General features: G+C 42.0%; 1 protein-coding gene across 1 annotated transcript in view; it reads right to left on the bottom strand.

The window, feature by feature from the left end:
- The window catches only part of TRANK1 (tetratricopeptide repeat and ankyrin repeat containing 1), a 46,232-nt gene extending 29,620 nt beyond the window's left edge, over positions 1-16,612 (bottom strand). Inside the window, 8 exon segments of the mRNA XM_040546013.1 lie at positions 1,082-1,165; positions 3,894-4,009; positions 5,039-5,075; positions 5,077-5,181; positions 5,731-5,854; positions 7,400-7,534; positions 8,106-8,147; positions 16,471-16,612. Of these exon segments, the coding sequence (XP_040401947.1) occupies positions 1,082-1,165; positions 3,894-4,009; positions 5,039-5,075; positions 5,077-5,181; positions 5,731-5,854; positions 7,400-7,534; positions 8,106-8,147; positions 16,471-16,481 (654 nt within the window). The 5' untranslated portion in view covers positions 16,482-16,612.
- Between the last annotated feature and the right edge of the window lie 44 nt (positions 16,613-16,656).

Genomic DNA, 16,656 nt, shown 5'->3' with positions numbered 1-16,656 from the left:
GTTTAACCATAACTTTTAAATGTAGGTGACAAACAGTAAAACTCTAGTTAACTAACTTACACAAATAAATGGAAGAATAAAACAAAACAACTTGACATAGGAATTTTTAATGGGACACATGAAAACCTTCACCTCAACTGCCATTGAAACAGGACAGGCATCCACTGCATGAAAGCAGACACATACACTGAGCACTGTCTTTAGAAACTTTGTATTTTACTGCTACAGACACCATCTGCTCCTGCACACGCACAAGGCAGGCACAGCCAGCCAGCAGCAACAGTCAAAAGATGCATAAGCATGGCGGTTTCTGACAGCTGGAAGGTTTTCTTTCAACACTACCCCTTCCCCCTCCATAACAGAAAGCTTTGGAGGTTCCCAAACATCACAGAACAAGAGGAATCGCAACATAAAGAAAAGCAAGATAGATGGAATTCCACTGCCTGCAGATGTCATCACCTCAGCAAAATGCATTAGGAGTCTACTTGGTCTATGAGGACTTGTTTCTGTCTTGTCCAGGTTCCCTAGATCATCTGGAAAGTGTCAAAGGCCTCAGCAAGAGTTCAGCAGTTGCTGCCTGCGTCTAAAGCAGTGTACCAAAAATCAGCGGCACCAAAGGAAGAGAAAATTCCAACAGTACCGAGCTCAATCTCCTGTAATCATACTCAGCATCATGAAGTGGTCCAGAGGCAGGTTGGCAAAGCATGATAATACTCTATCCCAGGAATACTGTAAGCTATCCTGGTTGGAAAATATACCAACTTAACAGATGTCAAACATTTTTTCTACTTTCAATGTAGTGTCAGGTTCCAGGTCTGACATGAATAGCTTGCTGTATTTGAGAGGAAGATGTCTTGTGATTAATTAAAGGAAATATTAAATTACCTAGACAAGCTATACAAATTAAGGATTTTTTAATGATCAAATGAAAAGAGACAAAAGAGATGATTTAATATAATAAAGTCCACATATTATTTTCCATTTTATTTTCCTTTCTTCTGTTTTACAAGCCTTGCCCACAAGATGGAAAATCTTTCACTTGAAAGAAAGAAGAAACAAGAAAAAAAGGATGTTACTTTACCTCAAAGAGATTTTTCAATGATAACTGGTTGACTCTGAGATTGGTGGGTAATTCTTTCTTCTTGGACAACAATAATAGAAAAGACTAGGAAAAAAATGCGATCTTATAAGCGCATTCAGAAACTTTATTCTTCACTGCCTCACTGGATGTCATAGGAGAGCAAAACAAGGGCTAACAACATTTCAGATTTTTTTTTTTTAAGATAATGTGTTGCTCAATCTCCCTTTCCATTTACCAAATGAATTAATGTAATATACATTAATTAATGTAATATACATATTAATACAATATAGTGGACTGTGGGAAGCTATGATCAATGAAAATTTAATCAGAAATAGAAACTACATAGAAAGGTCAGGTCCTAAGTCTCTCCAGTACACTTCTAGTAAAGACCCTTTTCGAGAAGGGTGAGAAAGTTGACCTTGGTAATTTTACAGGCCTGTCAGACTCACTACAGTGCCTGGTCAAATTAAGGAAAAGATTATTCTGGGAGTTACTGAAAAACACCTGAAGGACAATGAGGTCACTGGTCACAGACAACATGGGCTCATGACAGAAAAGTTCCATTTAACTAGATTAATTTCCTTTTATGACAAGCTTATCCATCTAGCTGACCAAGGGAAGTCAGTTGATGTAATCTTTTTGGATTTCAGCAAAGCTTTCAATACTGTCTCTGGACAAAATGTCCAGCATACAGCTAGACAAGAAAATAATATGATGGATGAAAAACTGGCTGACAGGTTTGGCTCAAAGGGTTATAGTAAATGGAGTTACATCAGGCCAGCAGCCAGTAATTAGTGGCATTTCCCAGGGCTCCATTTTAGGGCCAGTTCTCTTCAATGTTTTAGTGATCTGCATGCAGTACTAAATGCATACTAAGTAAGCTTGTAGATGATACTAAATTAAAAGGAGCTGCTGACTTCCTTGAAGGCAGGAAGGCCTTGCAGAGAGATCTTCACAAGTTAGAGGACTGGGCAATTACCAACAATTGGAAGTTTAGCAAGTGCTGAACTCTGCACCTGGGACGGAGGAGCCCTTTCTATATGGGGGACAAGAAGCTTGAGAGCAGCCCTGTGGAAAGGGATTGGAGGGTTTTGGTCAACAGCAAGTTGAATATGAGTCGTGTTGACACTTTTGGCTGCCGGTGCATAATCTTTTGGGGTACATCAAGTACAGCACCACTAGCTGGTTGAAGGAAGTGACTGTCCCGCTCTGATCTGTGCTGGTGTGGCCTCACCTCAAGTACTGTGTGCAGTTTTGGGCACCACAATGTCAGAAAGGCATAAAACTATTAGAGAGTGTCCAAAGAAGGGCTACAAAGATGGTGAAGGGTCTAGAGGGCAAGATGTATGAGGAGCAGCTGAAGCCAATTGGATTGTTCAGCTTGGAGAAGACCAGACTGAGGGGAGGCCTCATGGCAGCCTGCAGTTCCCTCATGAGGCGAGCAGAGGGGCAGGCGCTGAGCTCTGCTCTCTGGGGACAGCAACAGGACCCAAGGGGACAGCATGGAGCTGGGACAGGAGAGGGTCAGGCCAGGTGTTAGGAAAAGGTTCTGCACCAAGAGGTGGTTGGGCATTGGAACAGACTCCCCAGGGAAGCAGTCACAGCACTGAGCCTGCTGGAGTTCGAGAAACATTTGGACAACGCTCTCAGACATCGGGTTTGATTTTGAGGTGGTCCTGCACAGAGTCAGGAGTTGGACTTGATGATTCTTGTGGGTCCTGCCAATTTGGAATACTATATGATTCTATAATTCTATGCTGTGATTTGGTTTGGGGAATGACCTTTAACATTCATGGGGATGAGACTCCCCGGCTATACCAACCTCCTGAACAGAAAGCAAGAAGTTGCCATGAAACATTTTGCCCATTCTTAGCTAAGTTTCCCCAACATGCCCAACCATGGCTGCTGGGCCCTGCTGGGCCCTGTCTGCAGACAATCAGAGTTGGCTGGAATTGACTGTGTCTGGCACAGAACAGCCCCAGCCTTGTCTCATCATAGGAGCCCAGCAGCCCCCTGACAGCACCTCACCAACACCTCATAATTGTGGTGATGATCCATTTTTCATACTGACATCCATAATGGTCAAGGTTGGAAGGGACCTCTGAAGGATCATTTACAGCACATTGCGCAGGATAGCATCCAGGCAGGTTTTGAATACATCTAGAGAAGGAGACTCCACAACCACTCTCTGGGCAACTTGTGCCAGTGCTGTCACCAGCACATTAAAGAAATGCCCTCTCATATTCAGCCGGAATCTCCTGTGCTTCAGTTTGTCCCCTTGCCTCTCATCCCCTCACTAGGCACAACTAAAAAGAGACTGACTACATCCTCTTGAGACAGTCATTACAAGATAATAGGATTAAAATAAATTATCCTTCTGATTTTCTTAAATACTCTGGCTTTGTTTAACAACTGTATACTTCCACTGAGATACTTCTCTATTTGTAGGTCTTTCACAGGCAGCTTCAAAAATCCATCTAGCTACACAGAAGAAAAGGGCACCACTAATAAGCACATATTTCTCCCCTCAATGTCTTTCAAGAATAAACACCCCTAGATAGCACCATTACATAGACAACAACAAGAGACAAGCAGGATCCTCAGTTAATTTATCCTTTTGAGAAATTCATTTCAGAAGTTATTTTGCACTAGGAATATTTCTGAAGTCTAAAAATCAAGGTATTTGAATGAGGAAATACTTCCTTTTCTTTTGAATATAAAAGTAACACAAGCTTACCCTGAACAGGTACCAAATGAGTGCCTATTGCACAGCAATACGTAACACTTGTTCTCACAGGGACAGACTTACCCACTTTCCTTTCTGGGCCAACTTTTCCATCACTGCTTGCCAAATCAGCGCATTAAACCTTGCACTGAAAATATAATCATATGCAGGGTGAAAAGTTGGTGGAAAGACTCGTTCATCTGCAAGAAGAAACATTTATGAAAAGTTTTTAATATACACAACACTTTCAAAGTTGCTGTCTCCAGCTAAATTAGTTCGCTGCACAGGGACAGTTTTAGTACTGATTAATGCCCAGGAGAATGCCAATAGGGAACACAAATCTGACTTATTTAACACTACATCCCTTGGCCACTCAACTGAAATGGTGCCTTGTTACCAGCAGCTGGTCTTCATTAAACAAAAAAAATAAACCCTGCCCTCAAGAAACACCCCTAAGTTCCACAACATTGTAAACTTCATGGTGATTTTGCCACTAGTGGATGCTGCTAAGCTAATCAACATCCTTAATATGGGGCTGAGTTCAGGTGAATGCAGCACAGGCACAACACAGAACCTTTTGGCACACCTCCAGGTCCCATCAGACAAAGCTTGCAAACAAAAAAAAGCAAACAAGAAGAAACTGAGGAGAGAAGTTTAAGAGAGAAGGGAGACATACAGCAAACATTACTTGAAAAAAGCACATAATGGCACAGAAAGGTCAAATTCTGTCTTCCCATTGGTGTCCTTTATTAGCTGAGGGACAGTCCCCCACAGGAATACACTACACTATGAGCTTAAATTTAAGCTGAGTATCTTCTAATTATTTTCAAATCTACTTAGCTAAAAGGAAAGCATAGCGGTTTGCAGAAAAACAAAATGAACAAAAAATTCACTAAAGCCTTAGAGGTCTGGAGCTCCAAATACCCAGCCTTGGCCCCCGGCTCTGAATTTTAACTTTTTCTACCCGCTCTACAACTGATGTCTTCATGCAAGTTAACACATTTCCCTACACAGTGATTTGGAATCATTGGTATTTGCCATATGCAAATGTAACAAGTTTATTTCATCCTTTTAATTAGGCTACTCAGCATATTCATAATCCCCAAGCAGACCTGTGGTGCTGAGGGCCAAATAAATGATCTCAACAAAGATGCTCTACAAAGGACTTGTGTTGTCCCCATCACTACTGAAAGGCCCTTAAAAAGATTAAGCTTTTAACCAGAGCTTACCATTGACACTTGTGAATATTCCTGCTATAAAATCAGTCAACCTGAGATAGATCTACAGAAGCATTCAGAAGTATCAAACCCTTATGAAACACCTCAAAAGAGTTTGACAACATGATCAATGAGTGGCCAGCTCTGTAATAAGCCTGAGGGAAAAAACAAAAAAGCAAAAAGAAAACCACACAACTGTTAGGAAAATAGTCAGATCTTGGCCACATTAGATCAAGAATGTTTAGAAGAAAATTATCATTTTCTTCTAAATTCACTAATTGCTCTGTAAAATAGCATGTACTACTATTTTCACAGCTTCTCACAAACATATCCAAAAAAATGCAATCAAATCCCTTGTAATTCACTATCTGCTATTGATGTCATTGCAAATACTACGAAAAAACAATAAAGATAACTAGAGTAATAGAAAAGTTGGAAAATAAAGGATGAGAAGATATACTGTTAGCAATATGGACTTTTTTGTTGGGATCCAGAAAGAAACAGCAAGCAAAAGAGAGCTGCTTCATTTTATTAGAAGTACTACTATATTAATAATTCTGATGTTCACGTGGCAGAGCCAGACACTGATTCTATGATTTTATGCTGTATTTGCTTAGCACATCTTAAAAAGAAAAGAAGCAGATATTGACACTTGTTTTAAAATGTAAGGCAGGCAAAAACAGACAGCTTAAACATCTGAATACCTTAACATACTCTGGATTCCACTGTAAGCTCTCAAAGGCTGAAAACATTGCTTCTCTCCATTTACCAGGATTGTACAGGGAAGTTGATTTGTTGCAGTATAACACAGCTATGTCCTCAGAACACCTGAAAATAAGTTACCAGCATAACTGCTTATTCAATTAAAAAAGGATGCAAGATACTTTACAGATAGCAACAAGAACAGAAACCACATCACCCACCTAACAAAATTAGAGAAAAAACAGAGCTGTAGCAAGTAAAGATCATTTGAACATCAGCTATAAAACCTCTTAGTGACATTTTAAACTATATTTTAGTGATACCCTGGTCCCTTTTGAAGCAGAAGACCAACCCACTGGAATACCACAGTATGAGCTGAACTCAATGATCCTTGTGCATACCTTCCAACATGGTGTATTCTATGTTTCCACAAGGATTTAGAGACAGTTTAGACCATCTAGATATACCTAGATACTCTGTTAAGTTTGTGGCCAAGAATAGGAGAAAACAGACATATGAAAGGTAGAACAAATGCTAAATACAGTTAGATCCACCAAAATACAAAAACTATTTTACTGTATCGGAAGTTGATGAAGTTAGCAAACTATTTACATTTATGCCAGTTGATGAAATAAATGTATTTTGGAGAACAGAATATACTAAAGTACATGCATTTGAATGCAAGAGTTTCTGGAAACAGCTGCCCAAAACTTACGGAACTACAGATCACAGGGTACTGGGAAGCCTGAAAAGCCTATCTTGTCTGTACTGAAACAGTATGTAGCATGGTGCTGCATCCTCCACATTATTCTTATCTACTAACACACACTCAAGAAAGTTGTTTCAGCTTCACCAGACATATCCAGAGCACATTCCCGCACGTGAGTAAATCCTGCCAAAGCAACCTACGGCAAAGAGAAGCCCAGGACCAGACCCTGTGAGAAGACAAAGTATTGCTGCTTGCAAAGTGGAGACGGCTTCCTCAGCTCTGTCCTTGCTTGGTCCCACTCCCCCCATACACTCTAGACTGTGTTTTACCACCCTTAGTCAAAAAACCCAAGGGCAAACAGTCAAACTGGCTGGTGTTAAATAGCGTAAACATCAGTGCTAATACATGGCAGCAATGAATATTTAATAGTTAACAATACTCAGTTATTTAATCACTAATAATGTTAGCAACTGATGTTTACTGATGACAACAAGCACTTACCATTTGGAAAGAAACATCCAAAGAACTCTTTGGCTAAAAAGTGTGAACAGATCTTAGAATACTAAGGAAGTCCAAATAAAGTAACCTGCATGAATTGTTTTTAAAAATAATTGATGACCCATGGACATGACCAGTACCTGGTAGAACCACAGCAACATTAATCCACAACATCAGCTTCAAAACAGAAGTAATTTAACACAAACCAACATGGTTATGGAAAATTAATTTGAGTTTTAATTATACTCATTTATAATTAACATTTATATAAAAGCATTCAGATTAAGGTTACTAACTTATCTCCCACATACACGTCAAGAACAACGATTCCTCTTGAATTATAAAACTGCAATACCAAAGAGTATGACAAAAAAGAAGAAAGTCAAGTGTCAGGGAAAGAAACGGTTCAGTTAATTGTAGTACTGCACCTAATGGTTCACACCTGGTAATCAGAGAATACTTACAGGATCCATTGCCTTATCTGAATAAGCATAAGCAGAGCTTGATCATACTTTCTGACGGCCAAAGAGTAACTTCCATTTTTAAAGTCCTCATTCCCAGCTTTTTTCATAAACTGTGCGTATTGCATGGCATCCATGCTAATTGTGAGAGGAAAAAAAAAATCAAGCAGCATTGATTTGAGACACTTCTGTTCCCAAAATCCACTTAAACTTTTGCCTTAGGTATTGCATGTTTGAAAAGAAGGACAAAAAAACAACTATTTTTTGTTGCAGTTGGAATAATAAAACGCAACTCATGTGCTAACCTCATCTTTGCTGTTGATACTTCAACTTCCCAGCTATTTTTTAATCAACCTCGGGCAACCAAATCTATCACTGGAACATATTTGTTCCTATTTTTTTTTTTTTTAGTCTTGCACTCTTTTTTAAAATTAAGATTCCAAATTATTTAAATGTGTAAATATACATTAAATGCTGGAGGAAGAATCTGAGATAGAGTTCATATATTTGAGAAACACATGAAGCTATGTAAGTCATTTACTTTTTCTTTATCTTTATGAATTTTCCATTGTCTGGCCCCTCTGGCTAGACATTTAATAATCCAGTCCATATAAGACTGCTTTGAAACTTGATTACTGCGACATAAGTATATTAATAGTGCATGAAGACCTTCAATCAAATTTAAAATAGTTATTAAAATAGTCAGAACCTGGAGAAATTAAAGGTTGGAACAGGCATCAACTGCAACTGACTGAGAAAAATATTTCATAATTAAAATCGTAATATCAGGTTTCTCATAAAAGTAATCACATTTTCAAGCACCTGGGTGAACAAATACAAATAGAAAAGTAGCTACATGTATGTTGAAAAAGAACGTCAAGAAAACAGGTGACAAAATAGAATGCTAAAGCCTTGAATAGAATCATTCTTCACAACTGGATTTTATGTTTAAAAGCCATTTCCATTACCTTTGAATGGCTCTATTAGTCTCACAAATCTCAGTATTAGCAAGTAAGATTAAATCCCCAAGAAGGAATGCACAGGTTTATTTATTATCCAGGTTCTAACAGGCACAGAAAACAACTAGTATCAATCTATAACCCACTAACAGCACCTGTAAAAATCTCTTCACATAAACCAAATTATACATGTCTTACTATATGAGCCTGTAGACAAACCGAGAAATACTGACATTTTCTCTACAGCACTCCTCAAGACGAACCTGAAGCATTGAAAATCACTACTGTATCGTTAACACAGAGGTATTAAGAGGCGTGCTGTGGACGACATTGGGCCTCATCTGCACATCTGCTCAGCAGGATGAAATGCACTACAGAGAGGGGAGAAGCAGCACACGCCTCTGAAGAAGCACAGCAGAAGAACCAGGTGCTGTGCCAAAGCTCAGATCAAGATTGCTTCAGGAAAAAGGTCAGTCAGAAGTTAGGTCTTCTTTAAATAAAGAAATAAATGCTCTGTGCTGATGTCTGCAATGCAAACATCACCTTACTAAATTTCCAGGGAAGCAGGAAGAACTGAGGAAAATTAAATACACAAATCAAATAATCACCTCATTGAGCAATGCACATACAATATATAGTTTAAAAATACTACTTACTGAGACAGCGAGTCAAGCATACTCATAGCATAAGTGGGTCTTTTTTACATTGCATGGTATGAACACCACTGAGGAGAAGAAAAGGAAAATAAAGAGTAACAGTGCAAAGAACAAAAAGCAAATGCTAAAAGATGGTTCTATCTTCTATTTTCCTAATTCTTCCAGCTTTCAACTTTTTACTATCAGAAGGCTAAATAAATGATTTTCACCAAGAATAGTACCAAAAAAGTTCAATTACCCAAGGGTTTCATCATGTAGGTATAGCAGCATAAAGGTTGGAAGAGACCTTGAAGATCATCTGGTCCAACCATCACCCGACCACCACTATCACCCTCTAAGCCACGTCCCTAAGCACCAGGTCCAACCTTTCCTTGAATGCCCCCAGGGACGCCCCCACTTCCCTGGGCAACCCATTCCAATGCCTGACTGCTCTTTTGGAGAGGAAACGTCTGATTTCTAACCTAAACCTCCCCTAGCACAACTTGAGGCCACTCCCTCTAGTCCTATCGCTAGTTACCTGAGAGAAGAGGCCAACCCCCAGCTCCCCACACCTTCCTTTCAGGTAGTTGTAGAGAGCAATAAGGTCCCCTTTGGGCCTCCTCTTCTCCAGAGGAAACAACCCCAGTTCCTTCAGCCACTCCTCACAGGACTTGTGTTCCAGGCCCTTCACCAGCCTCATAGCCCCTCTCTGGGCACACTCCAGGGCCTCAATGTTCTTGTTGTACTGAGGGGCCCAAGCTGAACACAGTGCTTGAGGTGTGGCCTCACCAGAGCAGAGTACAGGGGGACGATCACCTCCCTGCTCCTGCTGGCTACACTATTCCAGAAACAAGCCAGGATGCCATTGGCCTTCTTGGCCACCTGGCACTGCCGGCTCATGTTCAGGTAAGCATCAATCCGCACCCCCAGATCCTTTTCCTCTGCACAGGTTTCCATCCACTCTGCCCCAAGCCTGTAGCACCACATGGGATTGTGGCCAAAGTGCAGGACCTGGCACTTGGCCATGTTGAACCTCATCCCATTGGCCTCTACTCATCGACCCATCCTGTCCAGGTCCCTCTGTAGGGCCTTCGTACACTCCTATATATCAACATTTCCCCCCAACTTGGGGTCATCTGCAAACTTACTGAGGGTGCACTCAATTCCCTCATCCAAGTCATCAATAAATATATTGAAGAGGATGGGCCCCAACACCGAGGCCAGGGGAACACCACTGGTGACCAGTCGTCAGCTGGATGTCACTCTGTTCACCACCACTCTCTTGGCCCGGCCATCCAGCCAGTTTTTAATCCAGCAAAGTGCGTACCTGTCCAAGCCATGGGCCGCCAGTTTCTCCAGGAGAATACCGTGGGAGACTGCGTCAAAGGCCTTGCTGAAGTCTAGGTAGACTATGTCAACAGGCTTTCCCTCATCTACTAGGCAGGTCACCCAGTCATAGAAGGAGATGAGGTTGGTCAGTCAGGATTTGCCTTTCATGAACCCATGCTGACTGAGTCTGATCCCCCAGTTGTCCCACATACATTGCATGATTGCATTCAAGACAACCTGTTCCATCACCTTTCCTGAGACCAAGGTCAGGCTGACAGGCCTGTAGTTCCCCAGATCCTCTTTACGACCCTTCTTATAGATGGGCATCACATTAGCAAGTCTCCAGTCATCCAGGACCTCTCCCTGTTTCTTTTGTTTTTTAAAATCATAGTTGAATTTCAATCCTGTTCTTTCAAGAAAAGCTATGCTTCTCCTTAGGGTAAGGTTTATGTTGTTGTTTTTTTTTTTTAAACCCAGAATTATATTTAAGTAGACTACAAAGAAAAGCAAGATAAAGTACAATTAAAAATAAAAGGTATCCAAAAGAAATTTAAAGGATTCTTTTCCCCACAATACAGCAAAAAGACCTCCAGTTGCAACACACATTTTAAAAGGCCTTTTAAAGTCGTCATGCGATGAGACATTTTGGATCTGAGCTCCCTGTTTCAATTCAGGAGGTGAAAACTCCCCAGCCCCTCCCACGTGGAGCAGCAGGATTTCCAGCAGATCACAAATTCCTGTGCTTTTCCAACACTGGAGTTTGCCAGCCAAAACCTCAAACCATACGTCATTTAAATAACTGGGACGTCTGCTGTAGGCTTTAGCAACTACAGCCAATTTTGCAGACCCAAGAGATACACAGGTGCGCAAATCTGACATCTAAATTAATTATCAAAAAGAATCACTGTACTGACTAGCACAGCATGACTTGCTGTTGCCTAACATCTTCCTGCAGCGTAAGCATTTTTAATACCAAACCAGTATACTAAGTAAGACCTATTACATTGAAGTCTGTTGAGTGAGGCCAGCATTAAAAATACATGACCTATTACTCTGCCTTCAGCTGGTACAAGGAAAGGTCAAGTGCCCAGATCACAAGTTCATCTGAATATAACAGATACATATATTTTGTGTGTGTGTGTATATATATATATAAATAACAGATTTTTTTCTTGATGACATTGGTTCCTTTCAAGAAGTACAGGTCTCTCCTAAGTTATGGCATCTGTGAAACAGAAGATTGCTTGGAAAAAGTTTTTGGTCTAGGAGACTCGTGGCCCAAATCTGAGAACTTGTCCTTCAAAGAAAAAAAAAAAAAAAGAAGCAGACAAGATTATCTACTTTGTTGACTTATTTTTACAGCTCCTGAAGCCACCCACACAACTCTGGCAGCAAAATGAAGCATATCCATTTATACCTGAAGAATTACAACACAAGATTATGCAGTTAAGTCAGAAACACTATTCCAACTCGTATTGCTGTATCCTGGTTTTGGCTGGGATAAAGTTAATTGTCTTCCCAGTAACCGGTATGGTGCTGTTTTCCAGATTTAGGATAAGAACAACACTGATAACACACCAGTCTTGCAGTTGCTGCAGAACAGTGCTTGCACAGAGCAAGGAGTTTCAGCTTCCTGTGCTGTCCTGCCAGTGAGGAGGCTGGGGGTGCACCAGGAGCTGGGAGGGGATGCAGCCAGGACAGCTGGCACACACTGCCCACAGGTATGTCCCACACTGTACGACAGTGGTGTGCTCAGCAATAAAACTGGGGGGCGGCTGCCACTGCTTAGGAAATGGCTGGGCATCAGTCAGCAGGTAATGAAAAGTTACACTGAGCATCATTTGCTTCGTTTATTCTTATTGTTTTGTTCATTCTTTTTTTTCCTTCTCCTCATTCCTGGGTGGGGGGGAGAGTAAATGGCTCTGTCATGTTTTGCTGCCTGCTGGGTTAAACCACAACATGTTGCCAGTGGGCAAAATTCCCATGTACTTTACATGCTGCCAACTCTTAAGTTATTGCAATGGTTGGTGTCCCAAACTGGTTCAGTCAGACTGCCCTCACAAGCAGGACAATTCCAGAGAGTTACAATGCTACGCTTTGAGTCCCCTTGCTTCAGCTGATAAGCTTGAAAACCCAAATAGAGACTGCCCACAATCCCATTTGTCATTTTTGAAAAACATTGTGCTCTATACACCAGTCCAAGAGGCAAGCTTGTGCTTTCTGAACATCTGAAGTTGGCAATACTGAAAACTTCATAAAACTGAGAGCCTGTTTGTTTCATCTGTGTCCAGTTTATGTACTTCAATAGAGAAACTATATAAAGCCTCCGTAAGCCCCCTCCTCTCCCTTTTTACTGCTGAGCCTGATGTGGTATGGCATGGTACCTCTTTCAGGTCACCTGCCTGCTTGTGTCCCCTCAAAAACTCTTGCACACCTCCAGTCTATTGACTGGGAAAGGACAGAGTGAGAAACAGAGATGGCCTCGAGGCTGTGCAAACACCGCTCAGCAAAAGCTAAAACATCAGTTTGTTATCAGAATTGTTTTGGTCACAAATCTAAAACACAGCACCATGCCAGCTGCTATGAAGAAAATTAATTCCATCCCAACCAGACCCAGGATAACTGCTTGTTCACAGAGAGAGCGAAGGTTGTTACATAGCCAGGCTGTTAATTGTTGTTGATACTGAAAGCTAAGCTGTAAGGCTTCAATCCTGTGGCATTACCCAGTGGTAGAATAACAGTTTTATTCTTGAGGAATGGTAGCTTTCCATAATGGAAGCAAAAAGTGAAGTAATGCTATCTGGGGAGTTCTGCATCTGAATTAAAATAGTGGTTAAAAAAAAAAAAGAGTATCTTTCCTTTTCCAGGAAACCCTGCTTCTAAAGACTGTGCATTCCTCTTTCTTAGTAAGCAGAGGAATAAATGATCCTTACTCTTTCCACCCTAACCTAACAGGCAGGCACTACCAACTGGCAACAGGCAGGGAGGAAAAAAAAAAGCCCAGCAGTAAAGCAAACAAGCTAAATACATGTGATCAGCATTCAGGTAACTCATGTTTTCTCAACAGGCAGCCTTGGGGCTCGCATTAGCTCTTGCCTGACAAGAGCAGGCTGGCTGTGAGAGCACAGTGCCACCATGAAGGCATCGCCATGTCACACTTAACTGCCACGTGCCCACCACCGTCTGTCCAGGTGTCCATCACCCAGATAAAGGATGCCACATACAGGTCTTTCTGAATGACACGTACACTATGTCCTGGTATAGATGCATGCAAATGTCAGGGCAGACCCCCCAAAAAAAGAAGAAAAACACAGGGTGAGAAGGCCGTACCTTGAGAAGTCTATGCTCTGCCTGCTAGCCAGTTTTATTAGCCTTTCTGACAAGAACAGCTACCAAATCCATATTTACAGAAGTCTCCCATGAACACATACAGGCATAAGTCCAACAGTGAAAAGCAGAAAAAAAGAAAATATACTTCTTACGGGATCTTTCCTTTTTCATCAGATGCAGAAGTGGCACACAAAAAAAGTCTTGAAACTGCCTGTGCTTTGAGAAGAGTCCTTGGAAGAATGGCAGATAAAAAAAATACAACCTCTGCGATCAGTATGAATGGGTTAGTGCTGACCAGGACATAACTTGACATGTTAAGAGATCTCATGCAGAGGGAGGGAAAGAAGTTGAGATTTTTAGCATTGCCATCCTCAAGGATCTGTTTGGTCTGGAGAAGTCATACTGATGTTTGTGAATATGCAAATATGTTAATATGTCTCACAAAGACTGTTTTAAACTCTTGCAACATACATCAGCTCACCTTGGAGAAGCTGGTCATCAAACCAAAAGCCTATCAATAAGAAAGCAAAGCACTTCCTCATTCTGCCCTGCAAAAGAACAACAAAAACTCATGACTCATCACCTTTACAGATTGCCATCAGTCCTGGAGGAACCCTACTACCTTTCCATCCCTCCAGCAGCCACCAGCACAGCACTGGGCCCTGCACCAAGCCAGGGCATACCACAGGACAAGACGTCTTGCTCAGGGACCCAATTTCGCATCGGATCCCACACGCAAGCACTGGGCCTGTGGTTGAGAAGTTAGCTGTGAGACTTCTCACCTCTGTGGTTTTGCTTTCGAGAAACACACGAAGCAGCTGAAAAGATGAAACATCTGACTGCGCTCAAGCTGAGCTTTCCCCTGGAAACCAGCACAGTAGTAAAGCGCTGGCTGCAGGGCACAGGCGTGGTCAGAAACGAGACATCCTAATTGACATGCGGCACACACTCCCCACGTACCAGGACATGATTAGTACGGGAGCCTCAATGCTCTGTTAATATCTTGAATGGTATGTACAAAGCAAATAAGGAGGAGATGTACAATCTGGGTGAAACAAGCGGAGCAAGTGTAATACAAGCACAGGGAGACTGGTGCTGTGACCCAGGACCCTACTCTGGGCAGGGTCGGCCTGAATGACCTCCTCAGGTCCTCCTTCTCCAGATAACCACTAGACACTGGTTTCTATTTACGCAAGCTATTATAAAGTAATTATTACTCATAACTATGCCCAGCTGCCTGACATCCCCAACCCCTCGCAAACCAAACGTGCGTAGCTGACCCTGCCTAGCAGTCCAGCTCCTCTTCAGAGCACAACCAGTAACAAGGTAACAGAAGAGGGACCCAAGCCCAGCCAGTAGCACTGTGTCAGCCCTGTCAGCTCGCAGCAATCCAAGAAAAACCTCAAGACAAGGATGCCACTAAAACGTTACCAATAAATCCTCCAGAGGATGGATCTGTGGTCACCTTGCCCGCAGAAAAGGTGCTAAGGCAATGGAAATCATAAGCACGTCACAAGAACAAGACAAACTTCTCAGTTCCCATCCCTGGGAAGGAGAGCAGTGTGCACATGCCAGAACAGCAGCACTCTACCTGCTTTAGACCCTGAGCGCTTGCTGTGAAACCAGAGCTTTACACCCATGAGCTGTGTAATAGAAACCTGAAAGATTGGATTGTTACAGACTCCTCGGAACTTCCTGAGCTCATCCTTCATTACATAGGGTGCCTTCGTGTCATCAAGACTGCATCCCATTTTGGGAAGGCCCTCTGGAAAAACTACAAGGAAAAATAACACTACTGAAAGATGGAGAATCACAGCTCCCTGTTTATAGACAAGACCTCAATGCATCACTAATCAGTTCGGTGTCACAGATCCTGAGAAAAGGCCATGATACACCATCCCAGATTTAAGGTGCTCTCTCTTAACATCCTTCCTCCTTCCCTCACAGGAGGAAGTCACGCCCAGCACATGGGGATTAGCTTTCCTTGAAGACTGCTCCACAGCTTGCACTGGCAACAGGTTTGGCCTTGCTCCCCAGCATATCCTGTTTTCCTAAGGGAAAATAAACAGGCTCTTTCTTTCAGTTTCAAATGACCTTCCCCTCTTTGGAATTTACCAGTAACAAAGTACACCTCAGGGAAAGGATGGTTAAAGCAAGTGTGGAGTTGTATTTTCAAGAAAAACATTGTTTAAGCATACATATACTTACAAAGCAACACTGCTTCTTTATTAAACGTAGAAAGGACTCACATCTCCCATTTTATGGGGAAAAAAATTAATGCAAAGAAAACACTTTCAAGATTCTATCTAGAAAGTGCCATTACTATTTTACAAAAAATAAAAATCACCATCACAACCCCCTCACAAAACAGCAGAAACTGTTAATGCTGCTTCCTATTGTCTGAACCAACAACAGTCTTGAAATCCCTCATCTAGCTGAGCGGTCCAAGCCCTAACCCCATCCCAGCGAGATGTGTTTACACTGCTACAGCTGTTTACTCAGCCTAGCAAGGCTCCTGTCATCAAACAGCAGTGACCCCATAAGAAAGCAAAGGGAACAAGCAGTCTCAGTATTTCCTTTGTATAGATTAGCTCAGGATGATGTGACATCTGGAATAGAGAATTTTAAAAAAAAAAAAAAAAAGGAAAACAAAAAACAATCTCCTAACAGCAAGGTTTCCAAGCTCATGCACAGATTGCAGCCACCGCTGGCCAAGCTTTGCTGCATGCAGGTAAGAACAGTGGTAGGAAACACTGTTTTTTGCACGTTTTCCTTAGAACGCAAAGCCTCTTCCCAGGCGAGCTAAACGCATTCTACCAACCTGAAGCTCATCTCCCATGAACCAGGCGATAAACACAGCAGCTGAGAAAGCTCTTCTTTTCTCGGCAGTGCGCCCAGCCCACTTTTCCAACACAGAAACCTGGCAGCAGCCTTGCTTTGCAGGGAGAGGGGAGCAGCTCAGCCCAGATCCCTTCCGCTGCTCGGACACTACCATGCAGCACCGTGC

Source organism: Cygnus olor, chromosome 2, assembly GCF_009769625.2.
Source record: "Cygnus olor isolate bCygOlo1 chromosome 2, bCygOlo1.pri.v2, whole genome shotgun sequence".
In the NCBI taxonomy this organism is placed as follows: Eukaryota; Metazoa; Chordata; class Aves; order Anseriformes; family Anatidae; genus Cygnus; species Cygnus olor.
The sequence above is the reverse complement of the archived record's forward strand: the minus strand, read 5'-3'. Positions and strand labels throughout refer to the sequence as shown.